This window comes from Plecotus auritus (assembly GCF_963455305.1).
Source record: "Plecotus auritus genome assembly, chromosome: 5".
Classification (NCBI taxonomy): Eukaryota; Metazoa; Chordata; class Mammalia; order Chiroptera; family Vespertilionidae; genus Plecotus; species Plecotus auritus.
Window position 1 is genome coordinate 134,993,515 of NC_137776.1, and position 21,817 is coordinate 135,015,331.

Genomic DNA, 21,817 nt, shown 5'->3' on the forward strand with positions numbered 1-21,817 from the left:
GGAGGGCGGCACGTTAAAGGCTCTCGGAGCGGAAGGGTGGAGTCCCCGCCCTCTGCTGCAGAGAGTTCCGCTGGATGTCAGTCAGCCAGGGCTTTCTCTACAGCTAAAAGTAAACTAGCGGATCCTTCTTCCTTGGAAATATATACGCGTGAAACCAAAAATGAAACTTACCACTGAGGTTTCCCATAAATCAGCTTTTAAAAAGAAAAGCTGCATGGTTCAAATCCAATGTTTTTTTTTAAAAAGGTATAAAACAAACCGAAGCCTGAAATCATCACAAAGGTTCAGTTGGTTTCAGCTTCAGAATCCAGGCACTTTAAATTCTGCCATCAGGTTGCCCCCTTTCGACAAAAAAGCTTTTACAAGAAAACAGAACAACTTGACATAATACTGCAACATATAGAAAGTGAGAGGACAGGCCAATATGACTTTGGTTTTTATTCTATAAAGTGGGTGTGTGTGTATAACAGAAAATATATTTTTAAATTTTGTATTGTGATACCTCCTCAGAGTTCCTCGACATAATGAAACTTCAATTGCCTCGTCATTAAAAGAATTTCCCATCATGACTTACCATTTGTAAGAATGCTCTGGGATCACTGCTATCTTGCTATTCAGGTTGGGGGAGCATGTTCTAGGTGAGGCTAAGAAGATCCTTCTGGTAACTGATCAGATGAGCCCAAGCTGAAACCATGTGACTCACACAGAGGGTGGTGACATAATTTACTCAAGCATTCACCACCTGAGACTTTTAGGTGCTTGCCACTCTTTCTCCTTCCCTCCTCACATCTTTCTTTCTTTATAAACTTTGTAATTTTTAAATTGATATATTGAACTCTTCCTGGCTTGCTTATCCTACTTATTCATTTCAAATGCAATTCAAAATACTGTATAATGAATGTTGAGATGTCCATTGGCTTGGTTATGGCATTTCCTTCCCAAGTAAGAACTTTCACATTCTCAGAATAGCACATATTTATTTTTAACTTGGAAAACTACTGAGAATTATATTGCCTTAAAAATCTGGTAGGGAGCCCTGGCCAGTGGCTCAGTTGGTTGGAGCATGGTCCTGCACACCAAAAGGTTGTGGGTTTGATCCCCAGTCAGGGGACATACCTCCTGCAACTATTTAATATTTCTCTCTCTCTCTCTCTTCCCCTTCCCTTCTCCCTCTCTCTCTCACCTCCCCCCTCCCTGCCACACGCCCCTTCCTCTTTCTCTAAAAAAAATCAATAAACATACCTTCCATGAGGATTTAAAAAAATCTGGTGGGGAATGTGAAATTCTCTTTAGCCTTAATAAAATCGAAATAGACTTGGAGATTAAGCTCAAAATGCTCCCTCTTGCAAATCTCTTGTCGAGGCCACATAGTGAAATAATGCAGTGTTTTCCCAAATTTAGTTCCACTGATATTTTCTACTTAATGTTTCTTTAAATGACCATCAAGACCCTAAAACATATATTTCATGACCTGCTAGTGTGGTCATGCCTATCAAGTCAGAAAAAAAACAACTCTAGCGTCACCTACCACTAACTAGTGGAGAAGTCTTGGGCAAATAATTTATTGAGTAGTCAGGATTAAGTAATCTCCTCTTAGATAGCCTCTATGACCTATGAATGATTTTTAAAACTGGGCAGGGAGCCCTGGCCTGGTAGCTCAGTTAGTTAGAGTGTCATCCTGATAGGCCTTCCCAGGTGTCAGGTTTGATCTCTAGTCAGGGCACATACAAGAATCAACCAATGAATGCATAAATAAGTGGAACAACACACTGATGTTTCTCTCTCTCCCAATAAATTTTTAAAAAAACATAAAACTGTGTGTGGGGGATGTTTAGTTTGCTTTTTAAGAGTGCATTCTTCCATTTTCTTTTTAAAATTTTTATTGATTTCAGAGAGGAAGGGAGAGGAAGAGAGAGATAGAAACATCAATGATGAGAGACAGTTATTGATTAGCTGCCTCCTGCACGCCCTCCATTGGGAATCGAGCCCACAACCCAGGCATGTGCTCTGACCAGGAATAGAATCCGTGACCTCCTGGTTTATAGGTCGATGCTCAACCACTGACCCATGCTGGTCAGGCTTTTTTGTTTTACCCAAGCAGTGTTCAAGGTGTACATATGATCAATAGGAAAAACAGGAGACAAATGGAATTGACCTTTCGCTGAAGTTGTTGGTAGGAATGGAAGGTGTTGCTCATCTTGGGGCTCAGTGATTAACATATTAGTAATCTGAGGATTTGTGATCTTGTTCATCTCACCCACCTGTTTCCATCCTTCAGCCATTCATATTCCATATGGTTTATCAAGTTTCTTAATGAAGTTTTGATATACGTACTATGGAGTTAGAAAAACAGGATATGTTTAGAAAAAAGATTTTATCACTTAAAAATATATGAACATCCAAACAGCTGAGGGGGTGGGGACCATCAGTCCCAAAACCCTGTGTAGGTTTTATGATTTGGGTGAAGTAGATGGAGAAGTGCTGAGATAGGAGAAGAGCAGACACCCTGATTATCTCCAGTATCGCTATTTCCCAGTTATGACCCTCTTACTTTGTTCATTTTTAAGGGTAAAATCTCATCACTGCCGATGAACTGTTTCTGACTCTGACGGTCACTTGCATCACAGTTGACTTGAGCTGGGTGTTTAAATACAGATTTCAGGTGTTCGCAGCCGCCGTCGCTCTCCAACGCCTGAGCTGCCTCCAGCTCGCCGAGCTCCAGCCGAAGGAGAAGGGGGTAAGTAAAGAGGTCTCTGTACCATGGCTCGTACCAAGCAGACTGCCTGCAAATCCACCGGGGGGCAAAGCCCCGAGGAAGCAGCTGGCTACCAAAGCCGCTCGAAAGAGTGCGCCCTCCACTGGAGGGGTGAAGAAACCTCATTGTTACAGGCCAGGTACTGTGGCACTTCATGAAATTAGACGTTATCAGAAGTCCACTGAACTTCTCATTCGCAAACTTCCCTTCCAGCGTCTGGTGCGAGAAACTGCTCAGGACTTTAAATGCGGGGACATAAAGCATTAATGCAAGTCAAATGTTTCAGTGAACAAGTTTCAGCAGTTCAACTTTATAACAATATAAATAAACCTGTCAAGTTTTTCTGGAAAATGCCAGCATTTGGATTTTTTTAAAACAAGTAAATTTCTTATTGATGGCAACTAAATGGTGTTTGTAGCATTTTTTAAAAATATATTTTATTGATTTTCACAGAGAGAAAGGGAGAGGGATAGAGAGCTAGAAACATCGATGAGAGAGAAACATCGATCAGCTGCCTCCTGCACACCCCCCACTGGGGATGTGCCCGCAACCAAGGTACATGCCCTTGACGGGAATCAAACCTGGGACCCCTCAGTCCGCAGGCCGACGCTCTATCCACTGAGCCAAACCGGTCAGGGCTGTAGCATTTTTATCATACAGTAGATTCCATCCATTCACTATACTTTTCTAACTTAGTTGTCCTACATGCAAGTACATGTTTTTAATGTTGTCTGTCTTCTGTGCTGTTCCTGTAAGTTTGCTATTAAAATACATTAAACTAAAAAATAATAATAATAAATAACTACATACATACATACATACATACATACATACATACAGATTTCAGGGCTTTAACACAGACCTGTTGAATCCAGTTCTCTGAGGAGTGGTCCTAGGAGTCTACATTTCAACACCAGCCTGAGGTGATTCATGTGCACACTGAAATTTTAAATACTGATTGTATAATGTTTAAGGGAGGAAAATTAAATCAAGTGTTCTTTGCAAGTACAGTTATAATTTCCTTTTCTCCATCTAATTTGGTTGATTAATATCAATACTACCCTTCACTCTTCCTCTGCCCACCTTTTGTTGCCTCCATCTTTGCCATCTATTCATACCCCATAGATTGGTGCTAAACAGACTTCATTGAGCAGAACACTTTGCCCTGGTTATGCAACTGTTTAAAATATAGGAGTAATTAACATGTGTGGATGGCCAGGGGGCAGCAGCTGTCATCACTTGACACCCATGCTCAGATGCTTCACTTATCCTGTATTTGTCTCCTTCCTTCCTATGCTGAGCTGGGAAAGAGCTGGCCAGGGAAAGAGTGCTTGCCTTCAAAAGGCAGCTCCCATGCTGTGCATACTTTAATACAAAGATGAGGCCTCCAACAATGTTCCCTGTCCTCAAGGAATTTACAAACCCAGACATAAATATGTAATTACTAGAGGCCCAGTGCATGGGATTTGTGCACTGGTGGGGGGCATAGCCTGCAGGAATCAGCCCACTGTGGGAGTGCCGCTCATCCAAGTCAGCAGAGCGGCGCTCCCACTGTGGGAGTGCACTGACCACCAGGGGGCAGCTCCTACATTGAGCATCAGCCCCCTGGTGGTCAGTATGTGGCATAGTGACTGGTCGAGCGGTTGTTCTGGTTGTTCCGCCATTCGGTCGCTGGGCTTTTATTATACAGGATGCCTTGGGTAAATGCTGTGGGAACTTGGGAACACTGTATGGTAAATAATTTAATTTTAAGGAATCTCAATAAATTGAAGGCCATGAAAAATAGAGATATCCTTTCAGAGGATAAAGGGAAATGTTTTATTGATTTAATATCCTAGAACTAAATAACCTAACTGAATGTTGTAGAAATGACAGTCCCCTTGTGAGTCACTTCACTTGGTTTAAGGAGATGAGTAAGTTCAATGGCTCTTGTGGAACTGCCTCCAGAAATGGATTTAAACCAAGAACAATATGAGTTCTAGGTCTAAAAGTGTTCAAACCCCTGCTTTGAAAGGAACAACTGGGTTTTGTTTTCTGCTATGAGTAAGTGGTTATTCAAAACCAATTGTAGTCACACCTGGGTTAACAGGATCGTCAACCTAATCAATTTGCCTTTCCTGATTATAGACCCATCATAAAAGAATTAGTAGTTTTTTTCTTTTCCCTACTTTTTCTGAAAAGAAAATAAGAAATATCCTTTCTTAGGATATCCTTTCTTAGTTTCAAGAGAAAGAGGTTCCAAACATAAACTAATAAACTGAAATTTCAGATATTAAAAAGTCCTATTTAAAAAAAGAAAAAAAAATTGGTGACCCAATATTGCAGAATGCTTGGATGTGAGGCTCCTTTAGTTAAGGTAGCCAGGGAAGGCTTCTCTAAAAGGCATTATTTGAGACATGAGTTATGAAGACAACCATGCAAAGATCTGCAGGAAGAGCATTCCTGGCAGAGGAATCATAAGGATGGAACAAAGTTGGAAAAAAGGTCATTTTGTGCGGAATGTAGAGTGAAGGGAGCAGTGGTGGATCAGATCATATCCTGAAGGTCCTTGTAAACCAAGGGAAGAGGTTGGATTCCAATTGCAATGGAAAGTCACTGGATGAGTTAAAGCAGGGGAGTTACTTGATGAATGTTCTGAAAATGTCACTCTAACTGTGGTCTAAAGACTAGAGGATAGAGGGGCCAGCAAGGAAGCTTGGAGACCTTTAGAATCTGTTGCAGTAAACCATATTTTGAAAGTAGAACTTATAGAACTTATTAGAAGAAAGGGAGAAAAGGGAATCAAGGATGGTATACAGGCTGGGGCAAAAGTAGGTTTACAATTGTATGTGAAACAGAGTTTATTCTTATATTATTACTTATTAATTATTGTATTATTTTCCATATGAATAACTTTAAACCTACTTTTTCCCCACCCTGTATATATTTTAATATGCTGTTCCATATTAAAACCAAGAACAATATACAGAGTGTCCCAAAAAATGTATACACAATTTAACACCTGATAGCTCAATTTTGAAAATGAAATGTATTTTAATGAACACTGCCTTTATAATTATTGCCTCTATTTTAGAGATGCAGATACTGAGGCACAGAGTTTAAGCAACTGGTCTAAGCTTACATAGCTAGGAAATGGCACAGCTGAGGATTCCATTCCAGGTACTACAGCTGCAGTGTCTGTGCTCCTAACTACAATGTATGTGGTAAAAGTAGTATCCTTATTCACACCTGGTGGCACTGTGAATTTGTTCAACTTCAAACATTTAAATATAGAGTTACCATATGACTCAGTAATTTCACTCCTACATATTCTCTCCCAAGAGAATTGAAAACATATGTACAAAAACTTGTATACAAATGTTCATAGCAGCATTATTTATAACATCAAAAAAGTGGGAACCCAAATGTCCATTTTGAATGGATAAACAAAATGTGGTATATCCATACACTAGAATATTACTTAGCCACAAAAGGAATGAAGTACTAAACAATGTTGCAACTTGGATGAACCCTGAAAACTTTATGCTAAGTGAAAGAAGCCATATGAAAAAGGCCATATATTGTATGACTCCATTTATATAAACTGTATAAGAGACAGAAAGCAGAGTAAGAGTTTCCCAGGACTAGAGGAAGGGGGAGAATGGAGAGTGATTGCTAATGGTACAGGGTTTCTTTTTGGGGTGATGAAAATGTTATGGAATTAGATAGCAACAAGGGTTGTACAACCTTTTAAAATACTAAAGATTTCTAATTTGTACATTTAAATGGTGAATTTTATGGTATGTGAATTAGGTCTCAATTTAAAATTTTCTAGGTAGGGAGAGAACAAGATCTCCTGTCCACTGTTGCCATTATATTACACTGCCACTTGGCATCACTGTTGAGGAATGGACAAAGTCCAGACAAGGTTTGTACAAAGCTCAGTAATGCTTTGCCGGCTCAGACCATATCCAGGCTACAAGTGTGCTCCATGATTGAAGTGTAAGGTTAAAATTCAGACCATGTTCCCCAGAGCATGGGAAACACCATTCCAAAAAAGCTTAATTGAAGATCTTCTAGCCTCAGCCCCACACACTTGCCCTCCATAACAGACTGAGGTTTTTGGCTAATCCTGGTTCCCACATTAATGGTGAAATTCACACTCTTTTCAAAAGCATCTATGTTAAAAATAAATACCTCTAAGCAGGTCTTAAACTTTCAAAAACTTTGTTTTTTTAAAGAAGTACTTTATGGATATAAAGGGAAATATTGAGTAATTTTCTTTTCCTAGGGTAGGAGACTTTCAATGAGTTGAGGATTTTACATCAATTCTCTCTAAAATATTTATACTATTTAACCCAGTATTTCCAATCAAAATATTAAAAAGCCATATATATATTTATATATTTATATATATATATATATATATATATATATATATATATATATATAAAGATGGTCATCATGATATTATTGACAATAGCAAAAAAGAAATCAGAAATATCCAACAATGGGAATTGTATACATACTTCTGGGAAATCTGACACCTGTTAAAAATGACACACATAAATGCTATTTAACATGAAAATCTTTATGCTATAATGCAAAATGATTTTTTAAAAGCAACTATTTGTACATGTGTGTAAAAACATATATACACACACATTTATACAATTAGAAATAATGCATATACCAGTTAAAGTTATATTCATTTGATTTGAAATAAATTCTTTTAATCCTCTTACCCCCACATTCTTAAAAATGTGTCATATATATATATATATATATATATATATATATATATATATATATCTCAATTACCAGGGTATATATTCTCATAGTCACTTTTTCACTTATATTTCAAAATTGTGAACATATCATACATACAAGAGTATTTATAATGTATGTGTACAGTTTTAAGTGTATCCATTGGGTTTCAATCAGGAATCAGAATTATACTCAATTGGTTTGACTAAAGAGATATTAATGTAGTAAAGAGATATTAATGTAGACACTATTTAAAGGGGTGTGGTGAGGTTGAGAGAATCATCCAGCTGAGGCATCCCAACCATCAAGTTGAAGTTAAGAACCACCAACTTGAGAGTCTTGTTGCAACAGTGGGAAGCCCATACCATTTTTAGACTAAAGAGCAAGGGAGGATGCCCTGGCCGATTTGCTCAAGGGTTAGAGCCAAAGGGTCACGGGTTCGATCCGGGTCAAGGGCACGTGTGTGAGCTGGAGCCATGGAGGAGAGACCTCTGGTCAAGAACTGCAGCTGTGGAGAGACACAGCCACCGCCAGATCCTTACACCGAAACAGAGAAAGAATGGATTAAAACATATCCTACCTCTCTTTCCTCCTGCCTCCAATTTCCTTAATCCTCCATTGTTTAAACCCAGCTAAGAAGAGCCCAGGTGATGTTTTCCAAAAAGGTCAGCTTCTGGGGTAAAGATAGGGCAGGGGAGGGAGAAAAGTAAATATGAGGGTAGACAAAGAGAAAACCCAGATAGTCTACCTGTTTTTCCCACCCCAGATTTATTCTTGCCGTTTGCTCAAATGAAGAGAAGCTCATCCCCTGCACATGAGAATCACAGAATCCTACCAATCATCAAATTGCTTTGAGGTGATGTCAATTTGGGTGTAGTCTAGAAACTAAATTATAATATTTGTTTCCACCAGTATATTTCATGCAAAGTAACAGGTAAAAAGGGGCCAGGGTGGTTATAACCAGTTAACATTTTGTATGCAGAACTACAATAATCCCTGACTCTACAGCTTGTTGCTAAAAGTGAGAATCAAAGCTTCCTACTTTATTCACTTATGTTTCCCTTGCCTTATGCACTACCATGGTAAATCAGGATTTTTTACACTTTAATTTTTGCATGGTCTGAAATTTAAGTGGTCCTGACTTTATCAGGTTACTGCAGTTGTCTAATGAGCATTATTATTGTAGATGGGAGGAATAAGATGGGTCCAGTGAATCTCTGGGTGTCATGCACAGTTCCCTTTCCCTTCCCTGTATAGCTGCAACCCAATTTCTTCTCAGTCATTGGGATCAGTCATCCCAGTTCTATCACTATAAGGAACCAAAATAATCAGGGGGCAATTTCAGCTTTCAATTCAATAGAACCATGGCTGTATCCTCAAGTGGTAGCATTTCTTTCCTTTGAACTAGGACTTCCAGAAATGATAAACCCAAGGTTGTAGAAGAGGTGTGCTGGATATTTTTCATTTGTCCTGTCAGTCTTTGTCCCTAGGAGGCTTGCCTCTATAGACTGCACCCACCTGTCTCCTTCTTTCTCTGGCTTCCTGTCAATCCTCAACATTAAATCTATTCTGCCAGTAAAAAGCCCTTAAAAATGTTTATAAGGATTATATGTTTAAGTGACAACTTCTCACGAGATACATTCTCTTCCTGGAAACAGATCCAACAGTGGTGGTTGATACCATTTCTAGAGAATAACAGTAAAACAGCTCATTAAACTCTATGGAGGCTTAGCAGGGCGCAGGAGCATGGATTCTCATGTACTGACAAAGTTCACTTGAAGCTTTTAAGTGAGACTGTCTGTCATTCTGCTTCCTCTGCCTCCCCTCAAAATCTGACAGCTCAGTCGCTGGGGTTTTGAATTTGCCTCTTCGACCTGCCCCTTCCAGGTGCCAAGTGAAGAACACTTCAGGCCTAGGTCCGGCGCGCGGGCCCTTTAAAGAAGGCAAGGGCTGCGCTGATTGGCTAAGGGTTGGAATCCACTGTCAAGGCTAGTCAATCCGCGAGGCGAAACCCGGTTCTTGCCGCGGACTAGGGGACCCGAAATCTGGAGGTCTCTGCGGCCATTACCGTGTCCCGCTCCTCCACTGTCCGCTGCCTAGTGGTTGGGAGCCAGCCTTGCGGGAACCGGCCGGCCACAGGTGGGTGGAGAGCGCGGGTCCACGTCCTCCTACGCTGAGCTGCCGGGCCCCAGGCGTGCAGGCCCGCGCGGCGCTCTCGCTCCTAGTGTGCGCCCGCCCTTGGCTTCCTTCCTGCTCCCAGTGGAGAAGGTCTCCTACTGGTTTCGGAAATAATCCCTTCCTGTCGATAGGACTCCGGGCTTTTCCCGTAACCTTGTAATCAAATTGGGAAAGTATACAGAGCACTATCCACGGAAACCAGCATACCATTCAGGAAAGACCCAGGTTACTGTCATCAGGGCGGGTGGAGTTAAATTAGGGAAACCCTCCGGAAATTGTAGGTTAAGGGCTGGAATTTGCAGGGGAAGTGGACTAATGTGAACGGAACGCAACGACTTAATGAAAATGATTGTACTGGGGGGTGAGGGCATGTATGATTGTAATTATGCAACCAGCCATAAATGTGGGTTATGTGTAATTTGATCAGGAAGTGAGTCAGCGCAGAAATTTGGATGACAGAGGTCGTGGGTTATGGGATTATCCATTTTTTCTTAAACAAGTAGAATTAAATGCATGTTCCCAGCGGTGCCTGTAAATTGCAGTCCCAACACTCCTCAGAAATATCCCTTCCCATTGTAATCTATAGCCCAGCTGACACTGGGCTGGAGTATTAAAGAACCCATTTTAAGGTCTCAAGAGTAATCAAAGGAAAAATGCAATCATTAAGAACTCAAATCAGCATTCTCAGTCCTCTGAGATACACTGGTGTCTAAATTTTAAGTATCAAAAAATATTTCACCAATGGTTAAGTGTTGGAATTTTTGAAAGGCTTACTTATACAACTGAGTGAATTCAGTTATTCCTATTGCAAGATCACTCTTGCTTATTTCCTTTCCCCACTTTTACTGACAAATAATTGACATACATCATTGTCTAAGTTTAAGGTATACAGTATGATGGTTGGACTTACATATATTGTGAAATGATTACCACAATAGGTTCAGCTAATATCTATCATGTAGATACAGTAAGAAGAAAGAAAAAAAAGAAAAAACTTTTTCCTTCTTGTGATGAGAACTATTAGGATTTATTCTCTTAACTTTCCTATGTATCATATAGCAGTATGAACGATAGTCATCATTTTACTAATATTTTGTGAGTCCAGCTGGTGTGGCTCAGTGGTTGAGCGTTGACCTATGAACCAGGAGGTCACGGTTCGATTCCCAGTCATGGCACATGCCAGGTTGTAGGTGATCCCTAGTGTGGGGCTTGCAGGAGGCAGCCAACTGATTATTCTCTCTCATTATTGATGTTACTATCTCTCTCTCCCACTTCCGTCCTCTCTGAAACCAATATATATATATATATATGTGTGTGTATATATATATATATACATATATATACACATATATATACATACACATACACATACATATACATATACACACACACACACACACACACACTGATCTCTGAACGCATAATAATCTGGCCACTCAGTGTATATCCTATATAATCCTATATAATAAAAGGCTAATATGCAAATTGTCCCCTCGACCAGGTGTTTGACCAGCAGGCAGGCCGGCCAAACACCCATGTCCCCTCCCCCTGGCCCCCAACCATGCACGAATTCATGCACTGGGCCTCCGATATATAGATATAGATACAGATATAGATATAGATATAGATATAGATATATAGATATACACACACAATTATTATGCGTTCCGAGATCATAATAATCTGGCCATTCAGTGTATATCCTATATAATAAAGAGCTAATATGCTAATTAGATCAAACAGCAGAAGAGACTGTCTGGATGACATTTTGGACAAAGCAGGGGCTGTGAGGGCCGGCCAAGGCTGTGAGGGGCTGCGAGGGCTGACCAGAGCTGCAAGGGCTGAGCCCCTTGCACGACTTCGTGCATAGGGCCTCTAGTATATATATATAGTGAGTGGGAGAGAAGATTGAGAGTATTATGAACACCTTCCAAACATTAGAAAATGGCTATTAGAGTGGGAAAAGTTGAAAATACTGAACTCCAAGATGTACTTTACAAGGTGTGGTGCACTTGTTTCCAGGTGTGATCTCCCATGAGGACCATGGGGAAGCTCTTCTCCTGGGTTTGCTTCTAGCTTTAACCCTTGGGAACGTTGCCTAACACATTCAAACTACAATCTAGACCCAAGAGAGCAAGGCCCAGAAAGAGGTAAACTTAAATCCTAACTTTCCACATAGTTTCTTTCCCCTAGATGGCTGATATACAGACTCTTCCTGTACTTCAAGGGAGATCCCACCCCTTAATAAATAGTAGCAACTGTAAGAGACATATCTCTGTGACATACTATGTGTGTGTGTGTGTAAGAATAAGATTAGGGGACAATTGTTTTCTTTAGAAATGTTTGCAACATATGTAAAATTTCAATTATCCACTCCTATATGCAGAAGAAAAGTAAGAAATGGCAAGTGACCTGAGCCAGCCTTTCTCTAGTGTCACTCATTGCCTTCTGCAAACTTTTATGGGAAAGAGACAACCATGGAGACTGCCAAGATGGATAATGCATTGCTTCTGCCTTCAGGCAATTTCTGGTCTGCTATTGGAGACCATTGACATAGGACTGTCAGAATTTGCACAAATGAGAGAATTTTTGCTAGATCTCCCACTCTCAATGGGTGGCCTCCAATTCTGGTCACAGGATGGAGGGGGGCAGTGGTAGAGCAGGAGGGAAACCTCATGACCTCCCAGGACTGTTCGGGCCGTGCTTCTATTCTCTGGTGAATATCTGGCCTCTTCCCAACACTAAAGCTGACTCTGGACCAGAGGTCCCTATAATTCCAGGGTGTGTCTACGGCCTGAATACAAGAAAGCCACTGAAGTCTGGCTTGCAGTTCTCACTCACCTGGAGCCCTATTAGCAGAGATAATTCATTTCACTTGGAATGAAATGCTCTCTCTCCATTCTTTTCCACAATTAGCCAGAACCCAAGATTTTCTGACAGGGATATGGAAAACAGAAGCTCCGATGGTTTCCCACAGAATACTATGAATCCTGGTAGAAGCATTAAAACTGGCCCTCTGCTCAACAGCTCATCAAAGAGAATCAGCAGCAATGTTGAGGGAAGAGCAATTGTAACATCCTTGAATTTTGCATTCTGAAAGTAAAACAACAACTGAAGGGCTTCTGTACCTACCCAATTGGATTAAGAACAAAATATTAAGAGTTCTGGCCTCCCCAGAATTGACAGCCCACATAAGATAGGCAATACCATATATTCATTTAAAAACTGAGTTTCCCATGACATTTAATTATGTTTTCTCCCTTGAGAACTTCAGTAGTAGCTTGAAGAGAACAAAGGTGAAACTTGAGGAGGAGTGGGTGGCTGGAAATAGAGGGTGTATAGGAGAGGGGCAGGGATTACAAGAAGAGTATTGATATAGTGACTCTGAGATACTTAAAACCTCCTAAAACACAAATGCACAGAGCACAGACAAATCTGTCCTCAAAGTGCATGATGCATCTTCTGCATCACCCCTTCTCAGAAACAAAGATTCTATCATCCAACTGTACAGAAGGTAGAGGATAGATGGTATCCACTCTGACACACACACACACACACACAAAACCAGAGAATTTTTTCTGTATGTTTGTTTTTAAGTATTCAGTTCTTCAAGATTTACAGTGCGAAACAAAATCAGGAAAAATGGAGCCAAATAATTACAGAGCATAAGATTTTGGAAGTCGTCTAGTTCAATTAGCTGGTCTTAGTAAGTGACAGCCAAGCCAGTTAAGTTTGCCCACAATCAGACAGTTAGTTGGGAGCAAGGGCTAGAATCCACACTGCGTTCCCAGGTTAGAGATTTTTTCTTACATTGTTATAAGTTCACAATATTCCACAGCACAGCACATGAGGGATGCATGTAGAATATATTGTTTTAAATCTCTTTGCTTTTTTATATTTAGGTCAAGATGGGGTTTATATTTTCAAAATCTATGAATGAAAACATGAAAAACCAACAGGAGTTCATGCTTATGAATGCTCGACTTAAGGTACTTTTATTTTTTTTTATTTATTTATTTTATTTTTTATTTATTTTTATTTTTATTTTTATTTTTTTTAAAATAAATCTTTATTCAGATTATTACAATTATTTCTCCTTTTTCCCCCCATAGCTCCCCTCCACCCACTTCCCACCCCACCTTCTGCCCTTACCTCCCCCCCACTGTCCTCATCCATAGGTGTATGATTTTTGTCCATTCTCTTCATGAACCCCCCATACCCCTTTCCCCCTGAGAATTATCAGTCCACTCCCTTTCTATGCCCCTGATTCTATTATATTCACCAGATTATTCTGTTCCTCAGGTTTTTAATTCACTTGATTTTTAGGTTCGCTTGTTGATAGATATGTATTTGTTGTTCATAATTTTTCTCTTTACTTTTTTCTTCTTCCTCTTCTTTAAGAATACCTTTCAGCATTTCATATAATACTGGTTTGGTGGTGATGAACTCCTTCAGCTTTTTCTTATCTGTGAAGCTCTTTATCTTCCCTTCAATTCTGAATGATAGCTTTGCTGGGTAGAGTAATCTTGGTTGTAGGTTCTTGCTATTCATCACATTGAAAATTTCTTGCCACTCCCGTCTGGCCTGCATAGTTTCTGTTGAGAAGTCAGCTGACAGTCGTATGGGTGCTCCCTTGTAGGTAATCAACTGCTTTTCTCTTGCTGCTTTTAATATTCTCTCTTTGTCTTTTGCTCTTGGCATTTTAATTATGATGTGTCTTGGTGTGGTCCTCTTTGGATTCCTTTTGTTTGGGGTTCTGTGGGCTTCCTGGACTTGTAAGTCTATTTCTTTCACCAGGTGGGGGAAGTTTTCAGTCATTATTTCTTCAAATAGGTTTTCAGTATCTTGCTCTCTCTCTTCTTCTGGCACCCCCATAATTCTGATGTTAAAATAATTAAGCTTTTATGTTGTTACTAGAGGCCCGGTGCACAATATCATGCACATTGAAAGGAAATTAATTAAAAGATTTAATATTGCTATTCACCCTTTCTCTATAATGGAAGTGTCAACCAAGCTCATGATAGACAATGACAGATGGAAACACATGCGTGTGATTAGTGCCAGCAAGAACTTTATATATATAGATAAACTTGTTTAATTAGACCTGCTTTCTGAATTAGCTAAACTTTTTCCAGCCCAGTGAAGCACCCCAACTTCCCTTTCAGGTAGTTGTCAGCAACACAGCAGTAAATATCAACATGAAGCAGATTATTATTGTAGATCACTCAGGGAGAACAAAGGGTGAAATATTTAACTATAGCAGTGTTTGACTATATTCTGCGCAGTGAGAAAACCTGAAGTCATTTTCAAGGTCCACCATTTCTTACTTCTTTCCAGTCGGGTCAAGTTTCTAAACTTTCTAAATCTCAGTTTTTCCGGCTAATGAAAAGAAAATAGGATTCTACCAAGTCTCCTATCTACCTATCCCTGAACTTCTGTGAGGATCAACAGAGATGAGGCATGTGAAAATGCTTCACAGACATTCGGTTAAACTATAAAATGTTTTCACCTGGCTATAAAGCAAATCGTGTTCCTGGGCTGAAGAAACTCCAAGGAGGCTAGTCGCTAGGGAGAGGAAGCCGGGCATTGCTACAAGACATCATTACCGGGCGCCCACAGCCACTGTTTCTGGGCTGGGCTGTAGGCCACATTTTGCACCATGGGGTCTCGGCAGTGTGCAGCTGTGATTTGGTGGGCTGTCGCTCTGGGGTGGTGGTGGGACCTGTGTTGCTTTGTCAGCGGTGCCTTTTCTCTGTAAATGGCCAGTGTGCATCATGGCAGCTCCTGCGTTGAGTGTCTGCCCCCTGGTGGTCAGTGTGCATCATAGTGACCAGTCAAATGGTCAGAAACTGAGCATATTAGCCTTTTATATATATAGATGGTGGTTAAAGTTTCTAACATGTGCTCCAGCAGTATGTTCTCTTTGAAATGCTCTTGGGGCTCTATCCTCAAAGCCAAGATGAAATGGATTGTTAATTATCTAGTGAATGGGCTTTTAAAAATCTCCAATCCAGATATTTGTGTTAAAATGTCCATACCATAGCCCTGGATGGTTTTGCTTAGTGGATAGAGCATCGGCCCACAGACTGAAGGGTCCCAGGTTTGATTCTGGTCAAGGGCATGTATCTCAGTTGCAGGCAGGCTTTAGGCTGGATCCCCAGCCTCAGGTTAGGGGCAGGAGGCAGCCCATCAATATGTCTCTCTCACTCAATGTTTGTCTGTCTCTCCCCCTCCCTTCCACTCTCTCTAAAAATCAATGAAAAAATATCCTCCGATGAGAATTAACGAAAACAAACAAAACGTTTCTATACCATAATAAGAGACAACTGCTTACAATGTAGGGTAGGGAGAATGATACCCTCCTCAAAGATATTTGCTTCCTGATCCCCTGTGACTGTTTTTCCTTATATGGCAAAAGGACTCTGCAATGAGATTAAGTTAAGAGCTTGAGATGGAGAAGATCCTGTATTATCTTGGATGATCTGGATGGGCACAATGTAATCACAAGGGTCCTTATAAGGGAAAGAGGGAGGCAGGAGGGCCAGAGGAGGGGCAGGCGGGGGGTGGGGTGGGAGGGAGAGATTTGAAAGTGCCTTGCTGCTGGCTTTGAAGATGGAGTAAAGGACCATGAGTCAAGAAACACAACTTCTAGAAAATGGAAAAGGCAAGGATATGGATTCTCCCCTGGAGCCTCCAGAGGCAGTGCAGTCCCACCCGCCCATTTTAGACTATTGACCTCCAGAACTGTAAGAAAATAAATTTGTGTTGTTTTAAGCTACTAAGTTTGATAATTTGTGATATAACAATAGGATACTAATACAGAGTATGAAAACTTGACACTGGATTTATACATAGGCTGCATAGAAAAGATCAAAGCAAAGTAGATTATCTAATTGCCTATATATAGGTTGTCAAAAAGTATTTTAAAATGTTGTATGTCAAAATTAAGTGTTAAAAGTTTGACTGGAATAATCTTCCTAAAATATCAAATAAAGATTTCTAGGCTCTGTGGCTCATTCTGGCTCCGAAAATAGAAAGTCCTACTCTGAGGCAGTATATAGAGTGGTTAAAAGTGAGGACTAAAGCCAGGCTGTCTGGTTTTGAACCCTATCTCTACCTCTGACTAACTTTAGGTCTGTGCCACTGTCTCCTAACCTGTAAGCTGGAGGTGATAGTATCCCCTGCATAGGAGATATTTTGAAGGGTAAAGATGGTAGTGTATAAAAAGTGTGTAGAATAAGACCTCAAGTCTTTAGAACAATGTCTCTCACTCTATAAATATTAGTTGCTGCTGCTGTTGTTGTTATTAAAGATTGACAAGAGTGTCTTATGCAGGATAATGTCTTTTGGGGAATGGAACAATGGAAAGAATGGGCAGCTGAATTACTGTAACAGAGCAGAGTGACCTAGGGAAGACCAGATGTAAGGCATACAAACCAGCTATGAATGTCACATACTCAGAGTCCTTGTCCAAGACCTTTGGAAACGAAAGGGATTTTACTCTTACATCAGTCCCATGAAGTCAGGATCTGTGAAGGAGCTGGGATTTTAACATATTTGCAAGTTAACAAATTAGCCTGTGATCATTTCATGGATGCTGGCAGAATTCAGGATATACCCATGTCAGAGACAGAGAACTTAATTACTCATAACATAGCAAGGAGCATGAGCATGAGGTTGCTATCAATATCCCATTACCCTCAAGTCTCACAGAGGTTACAAATATGGCTTTAGATGGGTGCTGGGCACTCAGTGGGTTTGTGGCACATTTGAAGAACACTAAGCTTAGGGAATCTTCCTGCTTTTATAATAAGTGGTGAGCTCCTGGAGTTGGGGAGGGTTCTCTTCTTTCGTTTTTCTTTTTTTTCCTAATATATTTTTATTCATTTCAGAGAGGAAGGGAGAGGGAAAGAGAGATAAAACTATCAATGGCGAGATGGAATCATTGATCAGTTGCCTCCTGTACACCCTACACTGGGGATCAAAATGCAACCCAGGCATGTGCCTGACTGGGAATCAAACCATGATCTGGTTCATAGGTCGACACTCAACCACAGAGCCACACCTGCCACGCAAGGGTTACCTTATTTCTCAAGATTGTTCACTACAAACACAGCCCAGAGAAATGGCCTGAACAAAGAGCACTCTAGGCCTTGCATTCTTGGCCTACCCAGCAAGAATGTGCTGGGACATTCAGGGCTGATGACAGATTACTCCTCCTGACAACCTGCTCCTCAGCCCAACTGACCAGAGCTTTGAGAACAAACTTGACTTCTGCCCACTGATTCCAGCGACCACCATAGTGGGCACTGAGGTCAGACTGGCAGGAGCACTATTGGTGACATCAGTTTTCAGCTTAGTTGGATCAGAAGTGAAACAGGCCCAGGCATTTAGGAGAATCTTTGTGGGGCCCTTATTGAGCCAGTAGCTTTGCCTAAGGTGGCAGAACGGGATAAAGTTTTTCCCAAAGAGGTAGCTGCTACTACTTTATGCAAAATTGAGATGATAACTGGGTCAGGCCAGCCATGCCCTCAAATTTTAATTTGACCAGCAAATGAGCACTTGCATTGTATTTGTCCTGTCCTAGTTAACCCACTCAAAATGGAGATGTCAGGTCTAAGTGGCACAAGACTTCCATGGGTCAGGTGTTCATTTTTAACAAGAGCTCTGTAGTAGGCCAACAGCTGCCTCATATTACAGGTTCAGTGTGACACCCCTAAATTTCTGTGTTCAAGTCCTAACCCTCACTGCCTCAGCATGTGACCTTATTTAGAGATAGATGCTTCATAGAGGTAATCAACTTAAAATGAGGTCATCAGGGTGAGCCCTAATCCAATATGACTGGCATCCTTATAAAAAAGGGGAAATTTGGACATAGAGATAGGCATACAGGGACAATGCCATGTGAATATGAAATTGGCCATTTATAAACCAAGGAGAGAGGCCTGAACATTACAGCCCCAGCAATGAACTAACCCTGCTGACACCTTAATTTTAGACTTCCAAACTCCAGACTGAGACAATATATTTTTGTTGTTTAAGCCATGCAGTTTGTGGTACTTTGTTGTGGCAGCTCTAGGAACTAATACAGGATGTATTTGGTGCCTGTGTCCAGCAGGTGACACTGCAGTACTGGGCCTCTCTGGAGATCAGCTGTGATTTTCTGTTTTTCTTTCTGGGATTCTGTATTGTTTCTATTAGACCATGGGAAGGGGCCCGGGAATCCCTGAATGAAAGGTGTCCTCTGGTCACTATGAATATTTACTAGATAAACAAGTAACACAATTTCATTACACATTCATATAACAGGGGAAACAACTGTTAAGATCTTGAAGCAGCTCAGAGGTCACTTTTAATTTCCCTTCCTCAAGGCAAACTTCGTTCAAACCCTATCAGTTCAATTCCAGAGCTTTTTTTTCCCTCTGGGAAAACAGACCAAAGAAATTAACATAGGTAATTCAGGGTTTTTAGCAGTGTTAGAAGATATGCTATCCCCAGCGAGCTGAGGGAACTGGTGAGTGCAAAGTGGCTAGGAAGCTTTTTGCCCTTTGGCTCCTGATCCCCGCATGGGTGCAGCTTCCTCCCATGTGCACCCCTGGCCTCCAAGAGCACTGAGTTTCAGGCATCATTCTTTTAGCCTCTGCTAGTGCCAATACTCTGACTTGTGTGTCATAAGAAACCACCAAACCTGTAGAGAATTTTTATGAGTTTGTTTGAGCCAAACTGAGGAAGATTTCCAAGAAGCAAAACCTCAATGGATTGAGAAAACACTCCAGAGAATGGCAGGTTTGCAGCTTGCTTTATACATTAAATTCAAAGGAGGAGATGTAAGTAGGGTTACATAAAATTCTTGGCGGGGATTAAGAGGAAGAAAGCAAAGCAGGGAAATCTGGAGGACTGGATAAAAAGCAAAATGCAAGGAGACATACTTTTTGTACATTGGTGGGTACAGGATAGTTAATAATTAGCATTTACAGCACATAGAGATGGTATGCTGGGAACGAGGTAACACTCTGGCCCAGCAGGTCTGAAAATGATGATTACTCTGACATTTCAAAAGTATGTTATCTTAGATGCAAAAAGACAATAGACAGGCTCCATTAAGGAAAAGACTGACCTTTGTCGGGAAGATACTGCCTTAGGACGTGACTACCACCATCACCCACTTTTAGTTGGGAATTTTCATGTTCAGACCATCCTATGTGGTTATTTTCAATTTCTGGGTTTGTGAGGCCTGCCATGCAGACCTCCCCTGAGCTTGTCAGGTCTGGAAAGGGGTCCCTTTTTCATCCACACCTGTATCCTGAGCACTTTGGGCCAGCCAACTGCTTAGCTCACCCTACTTCTGCTTGGAAATAACTAGACTTGGGTACCTCTGTCCAACAGAGCCATAAGCATTTGAATCCTCTCTCCCCTCCCTGAAGTTCCCCAAACACTCAGCCTTCTTCCCTGATGCTGCTGAAGTTTGAGAGAGAGACAGAGAGAGAGCAGCTCAGTGCCAGTAAGCGAGCCTTTGCATATACTCTGTTTCACGGGGCCTCCCATCACAAGGCTCAACAAACAAGTTTTTTGTTGTTGTTGTTTTTTGCAGTCTACCCCAAATTCTGTAACTTCAATGCTGACACCATTATTTCAGCAGTGGGGACCCCTGGCCCATCAGCCACAGTCACCCTGCATACCTTTGGGCTGAGGTGTGGGGCTTGATGCCCCATTGTCATGATAACATCCTTCCTTCTCCCCCAGAGGAGAATGTGCCACAACCAAAGTACCCTCTGGGTGACCTGTTCTGACCCTACCTTTTGTTGCTCGGCCTCATTTAACACCTAGGACAGTGAGAGACCCTTACTCTGCCTTCCCACCCTCAGCACCACCTAGGTGAGAGCATTTCCTAGTGGGTCTCAGGGAGTGTTCTTATATCCAATAACCCATATTTACTGAGGGCTCTTGTCCTTTCTCCTTCAGAATGCCATGCTTCTATCAGCATCTAAGCTTTGTCACCAAAGCAGGCAGGCTCTGTGAGGGTCTGGAATTTACCCTACTGGCAGGTTAACAGGATAGCCTGTTACTGTTTCAGGGGGGCAGGCAGGAGACTCTCTTACTCACAGGGCAGCAAGCAGCCTGAGTAGGCTCATGATGGGCATGAGATGTTTTTCATGCGCTCCAAGTTCCGTGGAGGGCATGGGGGTGGGCCTAGCTGGACTGGACACTGAGATGGATGCAGCAGGTTTGTGCCTTAACTGAGGAACAGTGAGCTGTCAAATCTACCACTTTTATGGTGAGTGGTTAGCACGGCTGCTTTTTTGTGAGAGAGGTTACTTCATCCCTCAAGTCTGCTCACTGCAAACACAACCCTGAGAAATGGCCCAGATAAAGAGCAGTCAGGCTGCATCCTTGACCTACCCAGCAAGAAAGTGAAGGAATGCTTGGGGCTCAAGCTGATTGATTCTCTCAACATGTGTGTTGTTTAAGATGATTAGTTTTCCTTATTGATCCGGATATACTTTATTATTTATCTTCTTATTTCAAGGAAGAAGACAAAGAGAACATAGATCAACATGGCTGAAGCACCATTCCAACCCTAAAGCTAATAACTGGGGAAGCCTAGAGAGAAACACACTCATCTACAACCATTTTGGAAGATCAGGCTGGTCCTTGAATATTCCCCACTTAAAGAAATTAAACTTCTAGTATCATTCTTAGGGTTGAAGCTATTCTTATTTTCTTTTAAAAAGTATTATGAAATATTTGATACATATAAGAGAATATAGTTATAAGTTTTGGAGCATAATAAAATGAACACCAATGAACCATCACTGAATTGAATAATTACGTCCTCACAATACCCCTGAGGCTATCTATGGGTTCCTTCCCACATGTTGAGTAAACGCAAAAGGCAAAAGCTAGGCTGGAATTGACCTCATGTCCCAGAGCCCTGAGGACTGAGCAGGACTCTGCCAACAGAAGAGATGGGCTACTGGGGGTAGAAGACAACTCATCTTTGCAGTTCTTCAAAGGGGACATTTTTAAACTCCTGATTGAAAAACCATGCCTACCAATATCCTTTTTTGTTGTTGTTGCTTATTTTCTTTTTTTAAAATTTTCTTTATTGATTAAGGTATTACATACGTATCCTTATCC

General features: G+C 41.1%; 1 protein-coding gene across 3 annotated transcripts in view; it reads left to right on the forward strand.

Moving 5' to 3' along the window:
• Positions 1 to 9,480: 9,480 nt before the first annotated feature.
• The window catches only part of PLGRKT (plasminogen receptor with a C-terminal lysine), a 67,205-nt gene continuing 54,868 nt past the window's right edge, over positions 9,481 to 21,817 (forward strand). Inside the window, exons 1-3 of one of the 3 annotated variants that reach the window (XM_080669485.1) lie at positions 9,499 to 9,640; positions 11,702 to 11,829; positions 13,582 to 13,668. In XM_080669485.1, the coding sequence (XP_080525611.1) occupies positions 13,655 to 13,668 (14 nt within the window). In that variant the 5' untranslated portion in view covers positions 9,499 to 9,640; positions 11,702 to 11,829; positions 13,582 to 13,654. Of the gene's footprint in view, positions 9,641 to 11,701; positions 11,830 to 13,581; positions 13,669 to 21,817 lie in introns of all 3 variants that reach the window. The other 2 variants (XM_080669484.1, XM_080669486.1) reach the window with 2 other exon arrangements.